Source organism: Enoplosus armatus, chromosome 11 (assembly GCF_043641665.1).
Source record: "Enoplosus armatus isolate fEnoArm2 chromosome 11, fEnoArm2.hap1, whole genome shotgun sequence".
NCBI lineage: Eukaryota > Metazoa > Chordata > Actinopteri > Centrarchiformes > Enoplosidae > Enoplosus > Enoplosus armatus.
Window position 1 is genome coordinate 21,936,546 of NC_092190.1, and position 16,945 is coordinate 21,953,490.

Sequence of the window (16,945 nt, forward strand, 5' to 3'; positions counted from 1 at the left end):
AGCACCTGAGAAGAAATTCATTCCTGTGGTTCAGCGGAGGGTTTGAGTCTGTGTCTGACAGCCACTGAGATGACCGAGGGGACGTGAGTGTTTTGTCTTATGTCTCCAAAAGTACTTGTTTTGGTGAATGATGAATAATAATGATGTTAAAGCAGAGGGAGGTAATGAGGTATCTGAGTGTGTTTGTAAATTGTAAACAGTACAAATAGTGGAAAGAAAGAAATATTGACAGGATATACATGGGGGCGGGGGGGTTATGTACATTATATGCATGTATAGAAGTCTATATACGGCCTGCAGGGTGATATTAAACTGTAAGAATATAATCTACAAGTAAAAGAAGTCAGTGGATGTTTCAGTGTTACAGAGTTACTGACTGACACTGTGTGACTGGTGCTGACTCTTCATCAGAGTGATGGCTTGTGGGTAGGGACTCTTCTTGTATCTGGTTGTTTTGGTGCACAGCACCTACCAGGGGGGGGGGGGTTGGAACAGGTTGTGTCCAGGGTGTGATGGGTGTGCAGTGATGTTGCCTTTACTTTATAATACATGAGAAGTTCAAGAATCCAGTAGTACGCTGAATAATCAGATGATCTAACAGTGAAATGCTTGCTGTATCTGCTAGGCACCTGCGGAGGCGGGGGGGGCCGTACAGGACAGAGCCGGCCACGGACATGGGCCGCTGGAGGCTGACTAATGTCGAGGGCAGGCAGACCTGGCGCTACGTGGACGACCAGGACACCCCAGACAGAGAGCAGACAATGCTGGAAGCTCATTCTCTCGGCTTGGACACGGTAGGCTTTGAAGCTCTGTTTTTCATAACAGAATCACCTGGCTTGTGATTGTCGCTCATTCACTACTTTTTACGTTGCACTCTGGGTTCATTTGAGGGGGACTGTGTAAAGTTTAACATAAACCACACACACACCGACCACCAATTCTCTCCGCAGAGTAAGTTTGTGTCTGGCTCCCCGGCTGCCCACACGGCTGTGGACGCGGCTCTGAAAGGAATGCACTTCTACAGCCAGCTCCAGGCCGAGGACGGTCACTGGGCTGGGGACTACGGCGGACCTCTCTTCCTGCTCCCAGGTGAAGCCAAATCCTCCTCCTCCGTGTCCTTGTATTTGACACCTGTAATCTGCAGCAGCACCATGGAAGAGATGAGTTTAATTCAGAGCCACGATATGAATTTGGTCTGGCGATATTTTTAAAGACACCGTGGCAGACAGACGCACACTGCTTCAGTTTCATCGGGTGACAGATCAGTGTGCTTAGTGCTGAGTCTGCCTGTCTGTGCCTCAGGTCTCCTGATCACGTGCCACGTGGCTAAGATCCCTCTCGCCGAGGCCTGGAAGAAAGAGATGGTGAGGTACCTGCGCTCCGTTCAGCTGCCTGATGGAGGCTGGGGTCTGTAAGTCAACAGTGCACTTTTTTTTTTGTCTTTTGATATCTATGCGTGCCATATCACTAATGTGCCTCTACTGGAAGGTGATCTGGTAAGGTCACTGTAACAGGCAAAGGTAGCAGACGGCAAAGGTCAAAGGTGACCTCCAAATGTCCATACATCTGACAGAAATGATAGGGTTCGTAACAAAATGATAATCGCAGGAGAAGCGTCTAAAACATGCAGGGTGACACTGTCTGGGATGTTGGTCATGGCAGCGTCGCGGATGTGTTTTGTTCTTCTTCAGACATATTGAAGACAAGTCCACCGTCTTTGGCACAGCTCTGAGCTACATCTCGTTGAGGATCCTGGGCGTAGATCCTGATGATCCGGATATGGTTCGAGCCAGAGACAACCTGCACAGCAAAGGTGGGAGGGAATAAGTGGTCCCTAAACATGCTGTGTCAGTTAAAATGAAATTACTGATCAGTAATGGCCATGTCCATTATTTATGGTAGTATCTTTAAACCAAGGCTGGATGCGTTTTTTTTATTTTTGAACAGGTGGCGCGGTGGGGATCCCCTCATGGGGTAAATTCTGGTTGGCCATCTTAAATGTCTACAGTTGGGAGGGAATGAACACACTGCTACCAGAGATGTGGTGAGTCGGATGTTCTAACATCCCATTATGTCCTCTTCTACCCGTCAGTCACGCTCAGCTTCAGGATCTCAGCCGAGGTTAGCCCAGTACAAAACTGCTTTTTAACTCTTATGTCATTGTGACATTAAAATGATCCTGTGGAATCTTTCCTCTTTCATTTTATGTCGATAAAATGTCTGTAGGTGGCGCTCTATTCTTTGTTTGTTCAGCCATGGTGGCTAATGCCGGTCCCGTGAGTCCGCGCGCTGCAATCTGCAGGCTCCCGGAAGTTTATTGATGGCACGTGACGGCCTGCAATGTCTTCGTCAGACAAACAGCCATGTGTACAAAAAGCAGAATGTATACTGTAAACAGACAACACGTGAGGAGATCATATAACTCCCATCATCTTTCATGAAGTGAGAACAGACTGAATCCCTGTTGTTTATGTCATGTCAATTGGTGACACAGTGCAGCGAAGCACAATGTCTGTCTCTGCCACACAGAAGGGACATATTTTTGGCTATGCGAACATTTTTCCTCTGTATCAATCTGAGGGATGATGGATGTGTTTTTGTCTCTTCCAGGCTGTTCCCCACTTGGATGCCAGCCCACCCCTCTACCCTGTGGTGTCACTGTCGCCAGGTCTACCTCCCCATGAGCTACTGTTACGCTGTCAGACTGGCTGCGGAGGAAGACTCCCTGGTCCTCAGCCTCAGACAGGTGCTGAAACTACCTCACACCACTAGGGGGCGTGATAAACTCTGAACTGAATTTTAGCACAGCCAGTGGAGACACTTTGGTAGTGTATGTAATGTATGTATTAGCTGTTGAGGCTATGAAAAATGCCCATCACAAGTTTATAGAGTCCAAGGTGACGTCTGTAGATGTCCAACAAGTAGCCCAATACTCAAAGATGTTCCTTTGACCATTATAAAAACAGAGAAAAGCAGCAAACTGTCATTCTTGAGAAGCTAAAACCAGCTTATGTTTGGTATATTTGCTTAAATGTTTAATCGATTATTTTTTTAAATAATCTATTGAAGTGCAAGATCATCTTTCTCCAACTTCTTTTTTCACCTCTAAAGTTTCTTCTCCTGCTGCCTTTATGTGTTAACGCAGCTACGTTTGGGCCGTTTTGAAAAGGCATTATTAAACTGAAATTGAATTAAAAATGACAGTTCTTTTTCTCAAACGCTTCAGTGATCCCTGGTTCCCTGTATGGAAGCGTCTGCGTTCATTATATTTCTCCACTCATTTACTCAGGTTTTTCTTTTAATTCCCCTCCGTCTGTTTATCAGTGTGGGAGTTCATACAGGGGTGGAACCTTTTCTGTGATCCACTGTTAAACTATGCAGAGGGAGCAGCCCAACGCATTTTTTCTTTTATTTCTGCAGTCTTGGACTGAAATGAGATATGCCTCTTTGTTTTTTAGGAACTTTATGTCCAGGACTATGCCACCATTAACTGGCCTGCTCAGAGGAACAATGTGGCAGCATGTGACATGTACACACCTCACAGCACGCTGCTCACTATGGCCTACAGTAAGTATCACACTGAGCCCCATGACGATAAACCCCCACCTACAGAAGCTTGTCAGCACGTACTGACCGTCAGCAACAAACGTTTTATCTAATTACATTTTGTTTTTGTAAATGTGTAAATTTGTAAATTCAACTCTTTTGACCATAAAGGTGAAAATAAATAAATGTTTGGCACATTTCAGGTTAGCAATGCACTCAGCAACAGGCACTCAAGTGAGGCATAGTAAATAAAATAAAAAACGTATCCATGGCTACAGGATGTTTTCATGCAATGATAAAAATATTGAATTCCCCAAAAGGTTGCTGTGTGAATCACTGCACTAACCCTGTGACTCTGTTCCTGTTGCCCTGCAGTGGTGCTGAACGTGTACGAAGCCCACCACAGCACCACGCTGAGAGGGAGGGCTGTCAAAGAACTGTATGAGCACATCCAGGCTGACGACCGCTTCACTAAGTGTATCAGCATTGGACCGGTAGTGTATACACAGATATCAGTAACACAGAACACAGACTGAATAGAGTATGGGACTTTTCAAATCATCCGATTTAAACTGACACTGTAGAAGAAATGGAGGGTATGAACATGAAATATTGGCCTTTCTCCTCAGATCTCCAAGACTATCAACATGCTGGTTCGCTGGTATGTGGATGGTCCCTCCTCCCCGGTTTTTCAGGAGCATGTGTCCAGGATCCCAGACTACCTCTGGTCAGTCAGCCGAACTAAATTTATCAACAAAGAAAAATTTGTGTCAAGTAATTTTGCAGCATACTCTGACTTATATTGTGTAATGTTGAAAACTGTTCATTCAGTAGTAATAAATCCCAAGAAAATGTACAACTGATGAACTAACAGTAAGATCTCTGTGTTCCAGGTTGGGATTAGATGGCATGAAAATGCAGGTGAGAATTGGTTCACTGCTCCTTTTATATGGTGAGCGACAGTGCACATGTAGTACTAGTATTGAAGCTGTACAAAGTTAAATCATAAGGGTGTCTCACCCTGAAGGCTCAGGTTCAGGAATGGTTGAAGAGCTCAAAGTAGTACCTTAAAAATAAATTAACTTTTCACCGTCATTCTTCTAGCCTTCTTGCTGGTTTCATACTTTGTATTTTGTCCTGCAAGAAGAGCTCAAATTGAACTTAATCTGAGTATTTGACCCCTTTGTCGTTTTCATTGTGCACAGGGGACAAATGGATCTCAACTCTGGGATACTTGCTTTGCTGTACAGGCTTTCCTTGAGGTAACGTTACAACATCTGTAATTGATGCTCTGCAGATTCAGTTTCGTCTTTGTTGAGCTAGAAGAGGTTGTTGGGTCCAGGTTAGGTATAACTGTGTGTCATCAGCGATAAAGATGATAACATAAATTGTGTTTCCAGATTATCTGGCCTGAAGGCAACATGTACACACTGAATCCAATATTGAGCCCTGAGGGACTCCACATATGATGTCAACTTTCCTCGATGTAAAACTCCTACTTCCCACTTCTTTTAGCCTTTGTATCATGTAGCTCATTAAGATGTTTGTTGGGGTCTTTCAGGCGGGAGCCCAGGATAACCCCAGACTAACCGAGTGCCTCCAAGATGCCCATCAGTTTCTCAACATCACACAGGTACCCCCAACATGTCAGTTAGACGGTTTTCATTATCTTGCAGGACTAAAACACATACCATAATATTCTGCTGGTATGAAGTGTTTGTTTGTTCACTACCAGAGACATTCAGGTGTGCCACAGGTCAAAACAGTGTAATATGAACTGCTTTCATAAAAGGGACTTCTTATGCCTGACTAGTTTTTCCACTCACACAGATACCTGAGAATCCTCCCGAGTACCAGAAGTACTACAGGCAGATGAACAAGGTAAAGCTGATATCACTCAAGAGCCACTTTGTGAATGTTGGCATGCATGTGTATGTGCATGCACGTTTAATCCCTGCATTCTTTGTTGGCAGGGAGGCTTCCCCTTCAGCACCCGCGACTGTGGTTGGATCGTGGCTGACTGCACGGCGGAGGGCCTGAAGTCAGTGATGCTGCTGCAGGAGCTCTGTCCCTCCGTTGGCCAGCATGTCGCCTCAGAGCGCCTATATGATGCTGTCAATGTGGTGAGTCCGCAGTGAATAAATGAATGGGAGACAAATTTACATTTTTTGGCGTTTCATACTCTTATGACGTCACGTTTTTTATTTTGGTAGTGTAAGCACAGAAATACACCACCGTTATCATCTTTACCCGATTCATCTTTTATGAAAAGCTCCAGAAGTTATATTCGACTAGTTCGACGGAGAGTTAGGCTACTCTTATATCTGCCCAAAAATATGAAGCTACAGCAGTAAATTAGCTTAGCTTAGCACAAAGAATGGAAACAGGGGGAAACCGTTAGCCTGGTAACAAGATCCGCACACCAGCACCTCTAAAGCTCATTAATGAATACGTTATAACCCGTTTGTTTAATTCGTACACAAACTGAAATAAGACTCTTGTGCTACTTAACAGACAAATTACTACTTTCAGCATCACAGCTCTTTCACCATGTCTCCGTCTCCTCCTTGTAGCTCCTGAGCATGAAAAACTCTGACGGTGGATTTGCCACATATGAAACTAAGAGAGGAGGGAAGCTCCTGGAGCTGCTCAACCCCTCCGAGGTGTTTGGTAGGTCTGTTGCCAACACCATGCTGTCAACACCTATTTAACACACTTAACTGCCAGATATGTTCAGTCTCAAAACACAACTTTCAATCTATTGTATGTCGTTACGCAAAATAGTGGAGATGGACATTGAATAGATTTCTTGGTATCACAGAAATGTTCACTTCATACTCATGCAAACTGGCGCCTGATTGAACTTGCAGTCCTTGTAGAGGAGCTCAGTTCACTGCCAGGGCGGCCAGAGTGTTACTCAACCTGCAAATATGCAGATGTGAAAAAGGGAAACAAGGAGCCAAATATAAACATGACATTTCTGTCCCCTTTCAACATTCAAAAGCTGGAAAACCTTTTCTTTCCACTGCCCTCTGGATGTGTTGCAATGTTACGTCCTTTTCAATATCACAGGGCCAAGAGCCCAATAATGTCATGTTTCCCTGTTAAAAAGAGGATGCAGTATGTGTTGTGAAATGTGATGTGCGTAAGAAACACTGTGTTCTCTCTCTCTCCCACACACAACCAGGTGACATCATGATAGATTATACCTATGTGGAGTGTACCTCAGCAGTAATGCAGGCTCTGAGGCACTTCCAGAAGGCCTACCCTGAACACCGTGCTGAGGAGATAAGGTAAACTACACACACACACACACACATTTCTGCATACAGATATTGGTTTTAATCACTGAAAGACACAGAAACGCCTGACCAATCAGACATGAAGGCACGCTGACACACAAAGACATTCTTACCTGAATCATTTCTCAGTTTTTGTCGAAGTTCGGGAGGAATCTTTAGGGAGGAGGTGAAGGTTTTCTGTTCATGTGTGTGTTGGTGTCTTTTTCAGCTCCACTCTAAGAGACGGACTGGAGTACTGCAGGAAGGTGCAGAGGCCTGACGGATCCTGGGAGGGGTGAGACTTAACGCTTGCCTTTTTTACTACCTGATATCTAATGGACAGGTCATGTTTAATAAACAGTGCTCCTTCTGTGCTCAGGTCCTGGGGAGTGTGCTTCACATACGGAATATGGTTTGGCCTTGAAGCCTTTGCTTGTATGGGTCACATCTACCAGGATGGGTAAGGCTTCCAAACACGGATCAATTCCACCGTGTGCTTCTCAACACGCCACACAGGACATCCGTCAACTCCTAGCCTTCACTCTTAATCCCACTGCCTCTGTTTCCAGGGCTGTGTGTGTGGAGGTGCGGAAAGCTTGTCAGTTCCTGTTGGACCTGCAGATGTCAGACGGAGGCTGGGGGGAGGACTTTGAGTCGTGCGAGCAGCGGCGCTACGTCCAGAGCAGCACCGCTCAGATCCACAACACCTGCTGGGCCTTGTTAGGCCTCATGGCTGTCAGGTAAAGGCTTGGTGTGTGTGTTGGGTCACGGTGGGACCTGAGGAAATTTGCGTAGGTGGTCGAGGTCACAGTGAAGCTCTCCTGTGGATTTCAGCTGCAGGCATGCTGTGCTGTTGAATGTGTCTGTACAGTTTATTCACCTGACTACAAAAGGAACTCCCATTTGTTAACATGTTCAATCAAACCTCTTGTGCGCATAACCAGGCATCCTGACAGGCGGGCCATTGAGAGAGGAGTGCAGCTGCTGGTTGACAAGCAGCTGCCCAACGGAGACTGGCCACAGGTGGAGTCTCTGAGTCCCACATATTATATTAATTACACGTCATATACTCTAATTATGCTGATCTTACGCCGCCAATATTACAACTAATAACAAGTTCATGCAATGACGGTATAAGATATAATGTGAGCTTTAAAGTGTGGTGTTCTGCGCTCCCCCTCCTCAGGAGAATATTGCAGGCGTGTTCAACAAGAGCTGCGCCATCAGCTACACCTCCTACAGGAACGTCTTCACGGTCTGGACCCTCGGCCGCTTCTCAACACTTTACCCCGGCAGTCCATTGGCTGGGAAGGTCAAGCTGTGAAGACCTTTTTAAAAAGGTCATGGTCATGGACTGTCTGCCAGGATGAAGAAACATAATGTCTTCAACTGAAGCAAAATACAACACCAGCCACAACGTTCAGACAATCAATGGAAAGCTGATGGAGTAACAAATATGAATGAATTGCATTCAGCCTTCACGTTATGCATCATTTCTATGTGTAGGCCTGAATGTGCACCGTGGACACGCTGGCACATCAGCTGTGTTTTCAGAGTTGAGTCCATCAGATAAAGTATCACATTTCAGTCTTTGAATTACTTTCTATGTTGACGTTCCAGGATGGCTCATCCAGCAGAGCTGCTCCGTACAAACCTGTTGTGATAATCTGCTGCTGTCCAAGGCGCCCAGTTAATGTGTATAAAAAAATGTATGTCCATGTTGCCTTATGTCCCTGCCCCCTCCGTACCATTTGCATTTAGAATAAATCATTTCTCTATGGTATTATTGTCTTCAATGAATGTACTTTACATTAGTTTTTGCTCGTATCAAACACACATATGGAAATTAAAGCAAATTTTCAGTTCACTGTCTTTGAAACAGCCAGTATGTGGACAGTGATGTCCCGCGATGTTCTAACCTTTATCAGAGGGAGAAAGTTGGCAAAGCAGACACATTCTTTCAGCAACGCCCTGCACGTAGCAGCACGTATTGGCATTAGTTTTGCTGTTAGTTTGAGTGTGCTTGAGTCCAGCTGTTGCCAGAGGGAAAGAAGCAGAGAGGATTCAAGCCTGCAACCTCTCAGTCTGCTTCTATAAGCTTCAGGGGCAGAATGTGTTCACTTTGTCCTCAATGTATAATGTGCATTCATTCTTGTAGCGTGTTTATTTGTGTAGCTGAGGTGCCGGGACAGGTGACTGCCAAAGCACACTGTGGGTCTTCTGCAGAGATTAGATCCTGTGTTCGAAAACAGGCACACAAGACAAGACTATGTAACTGGTTAAGCCAGTGTTTTCTATTTTCTAGTGTTTGTGCGGAATCTTAAGCATGACCTGATGCTGATAAGAAAGCTGGTTTTTAGTTCACCTCCCCAACCTTTTCCACTGGAGGAGGACGGCGGCTGAACGGGGAATCCTCCCCACAACAAGAATTAGAATTCAAGGTGAAAATGTATGCATATATTCAAAAACAACAGTTGTACTCAACTAAAAAATGAGGACTCGAGACTCACTTGAAACTTGACTCCCCAAAGACTTCACTTCATTTGAGACTCAACTTGGAGAAGAATTGACTAGATTTGAGACTTGACTCCCTCAAATCCTGAGATTCGAGATGTGAGATGAAAAGACTTGACTTGAGACCTGACGTCTTAAAGACCTGACTTGACTCCCAAAAGACTCGACTCTCTAAAGAAGTACTCAACTTGACACTCAAAAACAGAAATATTCAAGTCTCGAGTGACAAGTGGGCCTTGTAAATCCACATGGCTTGAATATGCACTTATTAGCCCTTGAATAACACATTCAAATGGAAAATGTTATAATTCGATGTATTTTTAATGGTCAACCTTCAGAGACCTGAAAGACTTGCAACTGACTTGCAATTTGCTCATGAAGACATGTGACTTGTCCTTGAGGACTTGAAACTGAACAGAAAGGAAGTTTTGTTAAAGTCAAATTTGACCACAAACCATTTTATATGCGATCGTACATAAAGCTAACATACAAACATACTTATTAATATTAATAGTAATTATTGCTCATTTTGTTTTCCTTACCCCCAGACAGCCTCATTGCCTGTTACTGTGTTGTCCAGTGTGTGTGTGTGTGTGTGTGTGTGTGTGTGTGTGTGTGTGTGTGTGTGTGTGTGTCTAAATGTTTTCTTGATTTGTGAAACACAGGTGAGCATCACAAAGACCATTATTAGATACACCTTAGAAAATGAGTGAATTAGCCGACTTGTGTGCGCGTAGGCTTGCAAAGAAAACAGCTTTCTTCACGCTTCAGAGGAGAAAAGACGGGTTTTGTCTCCTGATAACATCACACTGGCTGGCTATGAGGAAAATGTTTCAAACAAACACGTCTGTCAAACACGCTGAGAGGACTAAAGAACTCAAACAGGACACATCGGGTGACATGATGTGCAGCAGTCTTGCAATGTTCACAACACCAGTATGAGTGGTACAAATAACATGTGCATGCTGTTTTAACAAGTTTACAATATTCTTACTGTGTGCATAGCAACATATACACTCTCACACACTTTATCCTCACAAAACAAGTACTTTCTAGTGACAGTGGGTTAGGGTTAGGGGCACTGCCCCTGATGAACTGATTCCGGTTGAGGTGTGGCTTCACATAAAAGCAGCAGCAGGTGACAGCTGCGTCCATGGATCTGCCATCCAGCCCAGAGTAAGTTCACCTCTAGCTCTCTAACTTAAAACTTCAAATATGGAATGAGCATATATGTGCTGGTCGTTTTTGGTCTAACTTTGAGTTGTTGTACGTAGCACCTTAATACGCCTTATAGCTGCATTTGCCTCTTTTTGAATGTTTTATGGAGCTCATCGGCATCTCGGGTGTTTTGTTATTTCTTGTGACTTTTATTTGCTCACTGGGGACCTGTGTGGATTTGATATGATGTCATTCACACATTTTATTTTCTTGATTTTCAGGATTTGAAGTTTTGAAATGCATAGACACAACCGAGGTACATAACACAGTTGCTCTTGGTTCATCGTCACCTCTTTATCCAAATGTAATGAATGTGTTGACATTTATATTTACTAAATATTTTTTGTGACTAATTACAGGAGGACACTGTCCTCAAGGAGGCCGTGGCCGTGGCCGTGGCCGTGGACATGGACATGGACATGGACATGGACATGGACACGGTGGTTGTCATGAACACGGGGGTTGTCATGAACGCGGACAGGGTGGTGGCTGTGGACACGGTGGTGGCTGTGGACACGGTGGTTGCCATGGCCATGGACATGGACATGGACATGGGCACAAGCGCAGGCACAGGCACAAGCGTGGCCACAAGCATGGCAAGTGCCACAAGAAGGGGAAGGACAGTCACGGGGTAAGATACAAACCACCCTAATAACTGGTCGCAGAAATGCTCTGTTGTAGAAAGATATATATTTTTAAAGGGTATTTATCCAGGGTTAGAACAGTGAGGACAAATGCACATTCACACCTGGATGTCACAAACACAGTCTGATCTGTTGGCCGCTGGAGCAGTTGGGCGTTTAGTGTCTTTACTGTCCTTCCCTCCCCTGCCCAGACTGATCCTGACTGCCCCGGGAGGGATCCACAATTTACTCTCTTGTCAAGAAGTAAATGGTAATCTGTCATCTCTGACTGAGTTGTTTTGTTTGTTTGTTTTTCTTTTATGCTCATCCCTGCCGCAGTCCTCCAGCAGCTCATGCAGCAGCAGCAGCAGCAGCAGCGACTCCGACTAGATGAAGAGCCCTGCATGGGAAGAGAAACAACACGAGTTACCACCTGTTGACCTTCATCCTCATACCTTACACAAGAATCACATATCACGTTATTGTATGTTATTTGTAACTCCAGAGCATGTATATTTTTGGTCCTACAAATGTAAACAAGCTTCTGTCAAGACATGTAAAACACTCGTTGAGTTTGTACAGCCTTGTATCAAGTACCAAGGTAATAAATTTTAAAGTGAAAACAAAGATGGATGGATTCTCTCTACACAGCTTCGATCGTCTCAGGTCTTTTTCTCTTAAAGCACTGATAGGATGTATTAGCAGTTCATTCTTACTGCATGTACATGTTATGTGTACATGTTGTGTGGTGTTTGTAGAAAAAAACCCCAGTGGGATGTGTGAGGGCTGGGTGTGATAGTGGTGTGCTTCGCCGTCCGCCACGGTGTCGACATGGATACGACCACCAGGTGGTGCCAAAGTAAGACATTTTCAAATCATTAGCATTGTGGCTTTAATAGTGGCAGTAAATGAAGCGTACGTTAGAGCTTACGGTATCCATGATTGTGTTTGTCAGGAAAAATGTTGCTAATGAAGTGACAAGAAAACCCAAAACAAAACAATAACTATGCAATGTCAACACATGATGCTACGAGTTTGTCCGCTACTCTTTGCCAATGTTGCTTATTTGGTGCCACGTGGCGACAAAAACATATAAATAGGGTTGTAATAAATGAATTAAAATCTCAAGTGTATGTTTACACACCTCACAAAAAGGAGTAGGAGTTCAGGCTCTGCCCCTGATGATGGACTGTTTCTAGTTGAGGTGTGGCTTCATATAAAGGCAGAGGCAGCCGACTGCTGTGTCTGTGGATCTGCACTCCAGCACACTGTAAGTTCACTAAGTAAGCTATCTAGGCACAATTACCATCAAATATGTGTGTGTGTGTGTGTGTGTGTGTGTGTGTGTATGGACAGATTGATCAACTTGTATTCATGTATTTCCTTTGTTAACTGTATTGCATTGTTTTGTCATCATGTCTTTATCTGTAAGACATGCTGATGGGTAGCTTTGTCTAACAGTCATTTCAGGCTTTATTTATTTATCACAAACTGCATGATGCGACACGTCTGACCTGACCTACACTTCCTGTTTTGTAACATTTTATAAAGCAGGCAGTTTTTTCCACAGTGGACTGCATTTGCTCTCTTCTCTCATTTCTTTTCTTGTGTAAAGAGGGGATGTGTGTGCATTTCAATGGCTTCTTTCAGTTTCAGGGCTTGGATCTGACGTTTTGAAATGTACGGGCATAACAGAGGTAAATAGCTCACTTGTTGGAACGTTCTCAGTCTTTTTCACTTTCACTAAAACCCCATCCCCGTCTTTTTTGCCAAACTGTGCCAAACAAAATGATTAACCCCACCCCTTTTGTTTGACTAGGAAACCAGTATCCCTCTGGCTGTCGTCCTCAGCCAATGCCAGGACAATACCCTCAATGTCCACCAGGTCCTGCCCCACCCCAGCCGTGCCCTCCCCAACCGTGCCCACCCCAGCCGTGCTTTCCTCAGCCGTGCCCTCCCCAACCGTGCCCTCCCCAGCCTTGTGGGCCACCCTGTGGAGGGAATGGGGGCCATGGTCATGGACCAGGGCCTGGTTGTGGGTATGGACCTGGGTATGGACCTAGCCATGGTCCTGGGCACGGACATGGACATGGTCATGATCATGGTCATGGACATGGTCATGATCATGGACATGGTCATGGACATGGTCATGATCATGGACATGGTCATGGACATGGTCATGATCATGGACATGGTCATGATCATGGACACGGACACGGACACGGACGTGGGCATCACGGACACGGACACGGACACGGACGTGGGCATCACGGACACGGACACGGACATGGGCATCACGGACACGGACACGGACATGGACATGGCCACAAGCACAAGCATGGTCACATGCATGGTCATTGCCACAAGAAAGGAAGGAAGTGTCACGGGGTAAGATCCTGTTGATTTACTGATCAATGTAAAGTGCAAATCATGGAGTCTCCATTACACTAAAGTAAATACTGCACCGTAGTCCACTGACAGTGATTACATTCAAAATAAAACACACACAGTGATATTGTTTATGCCATTCAATTATGAATTCCTGCCTTAATTGATGAACTGACTGACACGTCATCATTTGTCCCTCCTGTAGTCCTCCAGCAGCTCCTGCAGCAGCGACTCTGACTAGATGAAGACTCCTGGATGGGAATAGAAACAAGTCGGCAGCTGGAAACCTTCATCCTGCTACCTTATATGATAATAATCAGTTTTATTACGTCTAGATTTGAAAGCGTCTGTGTTATTTGTTGACTGATCATAACTGTTCTCTCGTGATGAACAACATAAAACTGGTGTCTGATTATCATAAAAGGAAGTATTCTCTACAATGCCTTGCCTCTGTATTCTCTTTTTCTTTTGACCTCACAGTTTCTTATCTACCACTGTGTATTTATATTATCTTTATTTACCCAGGGAGCGTTGAATTAAGACCTTTGTCCAGCAGTGTTTTTCACTAATAGTTACACAACCGGCAGCTCCGCAGTACATTCACTTGAGTTTTAATCACCTGTATAATCAAGCATTTGGTGAATCTTTCATTTATGCTATTTTTGGTCACCATAGGTCATATGGTCACACTATAGGTTAGTGTATTGAGATTAGAACAAATTACAGCAGCTGCTCTTTTTAGTACATAACAGTGAGGCGGAGCAGCCTGGTACCCTTTTGTTTTAAGGTAAACTGGAAGGCAGAGCCAAGTAAACACTACAGATCCACACAGGGCAGGCTGCCTTCTATGGACCGAAACATGTTGCAGCTCTGGCCCAACCCCAATCACTGGAGGTTTGTGTTTGACAGCTGATTAATGAATCATTTAACTGATGTCATGTTTAAACTTGGAAATATCATGGTCTGTCCAATAAGAGCACATATTAATCATTTCTGAAGCGTAGTCAACTCATTAAGCAACGAATACTCAAGACTAGAATGTATTCAAATGTTCCAAGTGTTATGAGACTGCAAATGGTCAAAACATCTCTGACTGCCGGACAAAAAGACAAGCAAACCAGATTTTTTAGGAGAAAACTAAATTTCAAAAGCTTGCATGTGGGTGTGTGCATCCATATCTTATACTGTATACGGTCCATATTGACAGTATGTTGAAGATTATACACACACACCCAGAAACTGTTCTGATGGCAGTTCAGGCACTGCCCCCAATGCCGTGAAGTGGACTGCACATAAAAAGGAGCAGCAGGTGACGGCTGCGTCTGTGGATCTGCTCTCCAGCGCACAGGTAAGTTCACCTCTACAACTCTGCTGAGGGTCTGAAGCTCTCTGCAGTTCTTCAGGACGGCATTGTTCTACGTGTATGTGTGTTGTAAAGTGCTTTCTTTCACCTTCAGGATCTGTAGTTTCATCTGAAGTTTTAAGATGTACGGGCACAACCAAGGTAAATAACACGTGGATGAATGTGCATCACATCCTTGATGATCACTTTTTCTTAGTATTCACTTGTGGTTGGTTTCTCTTTTACCCTCATGTTTAGGAAACCAGTACCCTCCTGGTTACCCCAACCATCCTCAGCAGATGCCAGGGGGATACCCTCACTATCCTCCAGGCACCGCCCCACCACCAAACTGCCCTCCTCAGCCCCACGGTCCACACGGAGGCCACCAAGGACACGGACCTGGACCTGGTTGTGGCCAAGGCCAGGGACATGGACACGGACATGGACACGAACATGGACACGGACATGGACACGGACAGGGGCATGGACAGGGGCATGGACAATGCCATGGACAGGGGCATGGACATGGGCACAAGCACAAGCACAAGAATGGTCACAAGCACGGCGGTTGTCACAAGAAAGGAAAGGACTGTCACGGGGTAAGAGTCAGTTGTTTTCTGTCAGTTTTATTTGCTCCAGAATGACAGTGAACAGTGATTCACTGATGTCTGTCTGTTGTGTTCGTCCCTCCTGTAGTCCTCCAGCAGCTCCTGCAGCAGCGACTCTGACTAGATGAAGATTCCTGCATGAGTCGGCACCTGGAAACCTTCACCGTGCTACCTTATATGATAATCAATATTTCACTGCCTAAATGTTTCTTCACATATAATCTTAAACATTTTTTCTGTATCAAACACCTGCATTTCTTACAAATATTTACCAAAAAAATGCAATCAGGCTTTTGTCAGAACATATTGACTGAAAAGTAACATTTAGAAATGTTATGGCCATATGTGAAGTGAAAATGGAGATGGATATTTAATCCACAGCTTCAGTCTCTGACTCTCTCCTGACAGGCGTCCACCATCCAACAATGCTGGATGTTTGAGAATGATTCGAGATCAGTCATGTGAGATGTAGTGTATGTTTTCTTAATTTTGGTGTGAGGGACGTATCACAGACATTGTTGTGTCCATGATTGTGTTTGTGAGAAATAAAAGTGCTTTCTGTGCATGAGAAATGCTGGTAAATTAACAACGCAGTGTCTTTTATGTTGTGTCCGTGCTCTTTAATGCACTCATTGGCTGTTCTCTCACGGCTAAAGCCACCAAGGTGTGTTCTTTATTTGCCCAGGGAAGGTTGACTGAGCACATTTGCTCAGCTGCACCTTGGTTAGAGCAGCACATCGCACCCTGGAACTGCCAGTGCCAGTCACCCTAATCTCATTTTGATAGCCTGTGTTTGATACACTTGTTAATGTTGATATCCAGCATTTTACATAACAGCGTTCACCAGTCTTTGAGGGACGCTGTTTCTTGTTCTTGTATTTAAAAGACAAATGTAAACTTGTACAGTGTTTGTAGTCAGTGGTGGAAGATGCATCCAGATCCTTTACTGAAGTAAAAGTAGCAACACTTCAATGAAAACACTAAAGGCCCTGCATTCATAATTTTACTCCAGTGAAAGTACAGTACAGTATATAATCTATGGAAACTGGTAACTGGTAACTACAGCTGCTAATAAAATGCATGAAGAGAAAAGTACAACAATTTACAATATATTGAAATGTAAGTATGCTACCTCCAAAAGCTACTTAAATTGAGTCGATGCATGTAGTTAGTTACTTTTAACCACTGTTGGCAGTGGATTCTACCAATGTAACCACAGTCCAAGAAGGATTTCCATACAGCTTAACAACTGGCCTATGAGTTCTTTTCTTTTCTTTTGTGTTTCCGGGAGTGGACAAAAAATATGATATATATATATATATACAGTGCTTAACAAATTTATTAGACCACCACCCAGTGTAAGGTGTTAAACCCTAAATTAACAGTATTGCTGATTACCAAAATATTTTATGTTTCTGTAATGGT

At 44.2% G+C, this 16,945-nt stretch overlaps 2 protein-coding genes across 3 annotated transcripts; both read left to right on the forward strand.

Annotated features, from left to right (window-relative positions):
- The first annotated feature begins 69 nt into the window (after positions 1–69).
- Positions 70–8,594, forward strand: lss (lanosterol synthase (2,3-oxidosqualene-lanosterol cyclase)). Of its 2 annotated transcripts, none has more exons than XM_070914779.1 (22): positions 70–83; positions 626–794; positions 951–1,089; positions 1,303–1,411; positions 1,692–1,813; positions 1,948–2,044; positions 2,611–2,746; positions 3,459–3,567; positions 3,922–4,040; positions 4,176–4,273; positions 4,440–4,467; positions 4,752–4,808; positions 5,108–5,179; positions 5,377–5,427; positions 5,520–5,669; positions 6,120–6,216; positions 6,734–6,839; positions 7,057–7,122; positions 7,207–7,287; positions 7,397–7,567; positions 7,772–7,850; positions 8,014–8,594. In XM_070914779.1, the coding sequence occupies exons 1-22, from the start codon at positions 70–72 to the stop codon at positions 8,149–8,151; spliced, it is 2,208 nt and encodes a 735-aa protein (XP_070770880.1). In that variant the 3' UTR covers positions 8,152–8,594. The 2 variants fall into 2 exon arrangements, with proteins under 2 accessions (XP_070770880.1, XP_070770881.1); XM_070914780.1 differs by having other exon boundaries at positions 1,303–1,387.
- Positions 8,595–12,597: 4,003 nt separating this feature from the next.
- On the forward strand, positions 12,598–14,010 carry LOC139292691 (uncharacterized). The gene is made up of 3 exons (XM_070915053.1): positions 12,598–12,609; positions 13,002–13,570; positions 13,776–14,010. Exons 1-3 carry the CDS (start codon positions 12,598–12,600, stop codon positions 13,813–13,815), a joined length of 621 nt encoding a protein of 206 aa, XP_070771154.1. The 3' UTR covers positions 13,816–14,010.
- Positions 14,011–16,945: the final 2,935 nt, after the last annotated feature.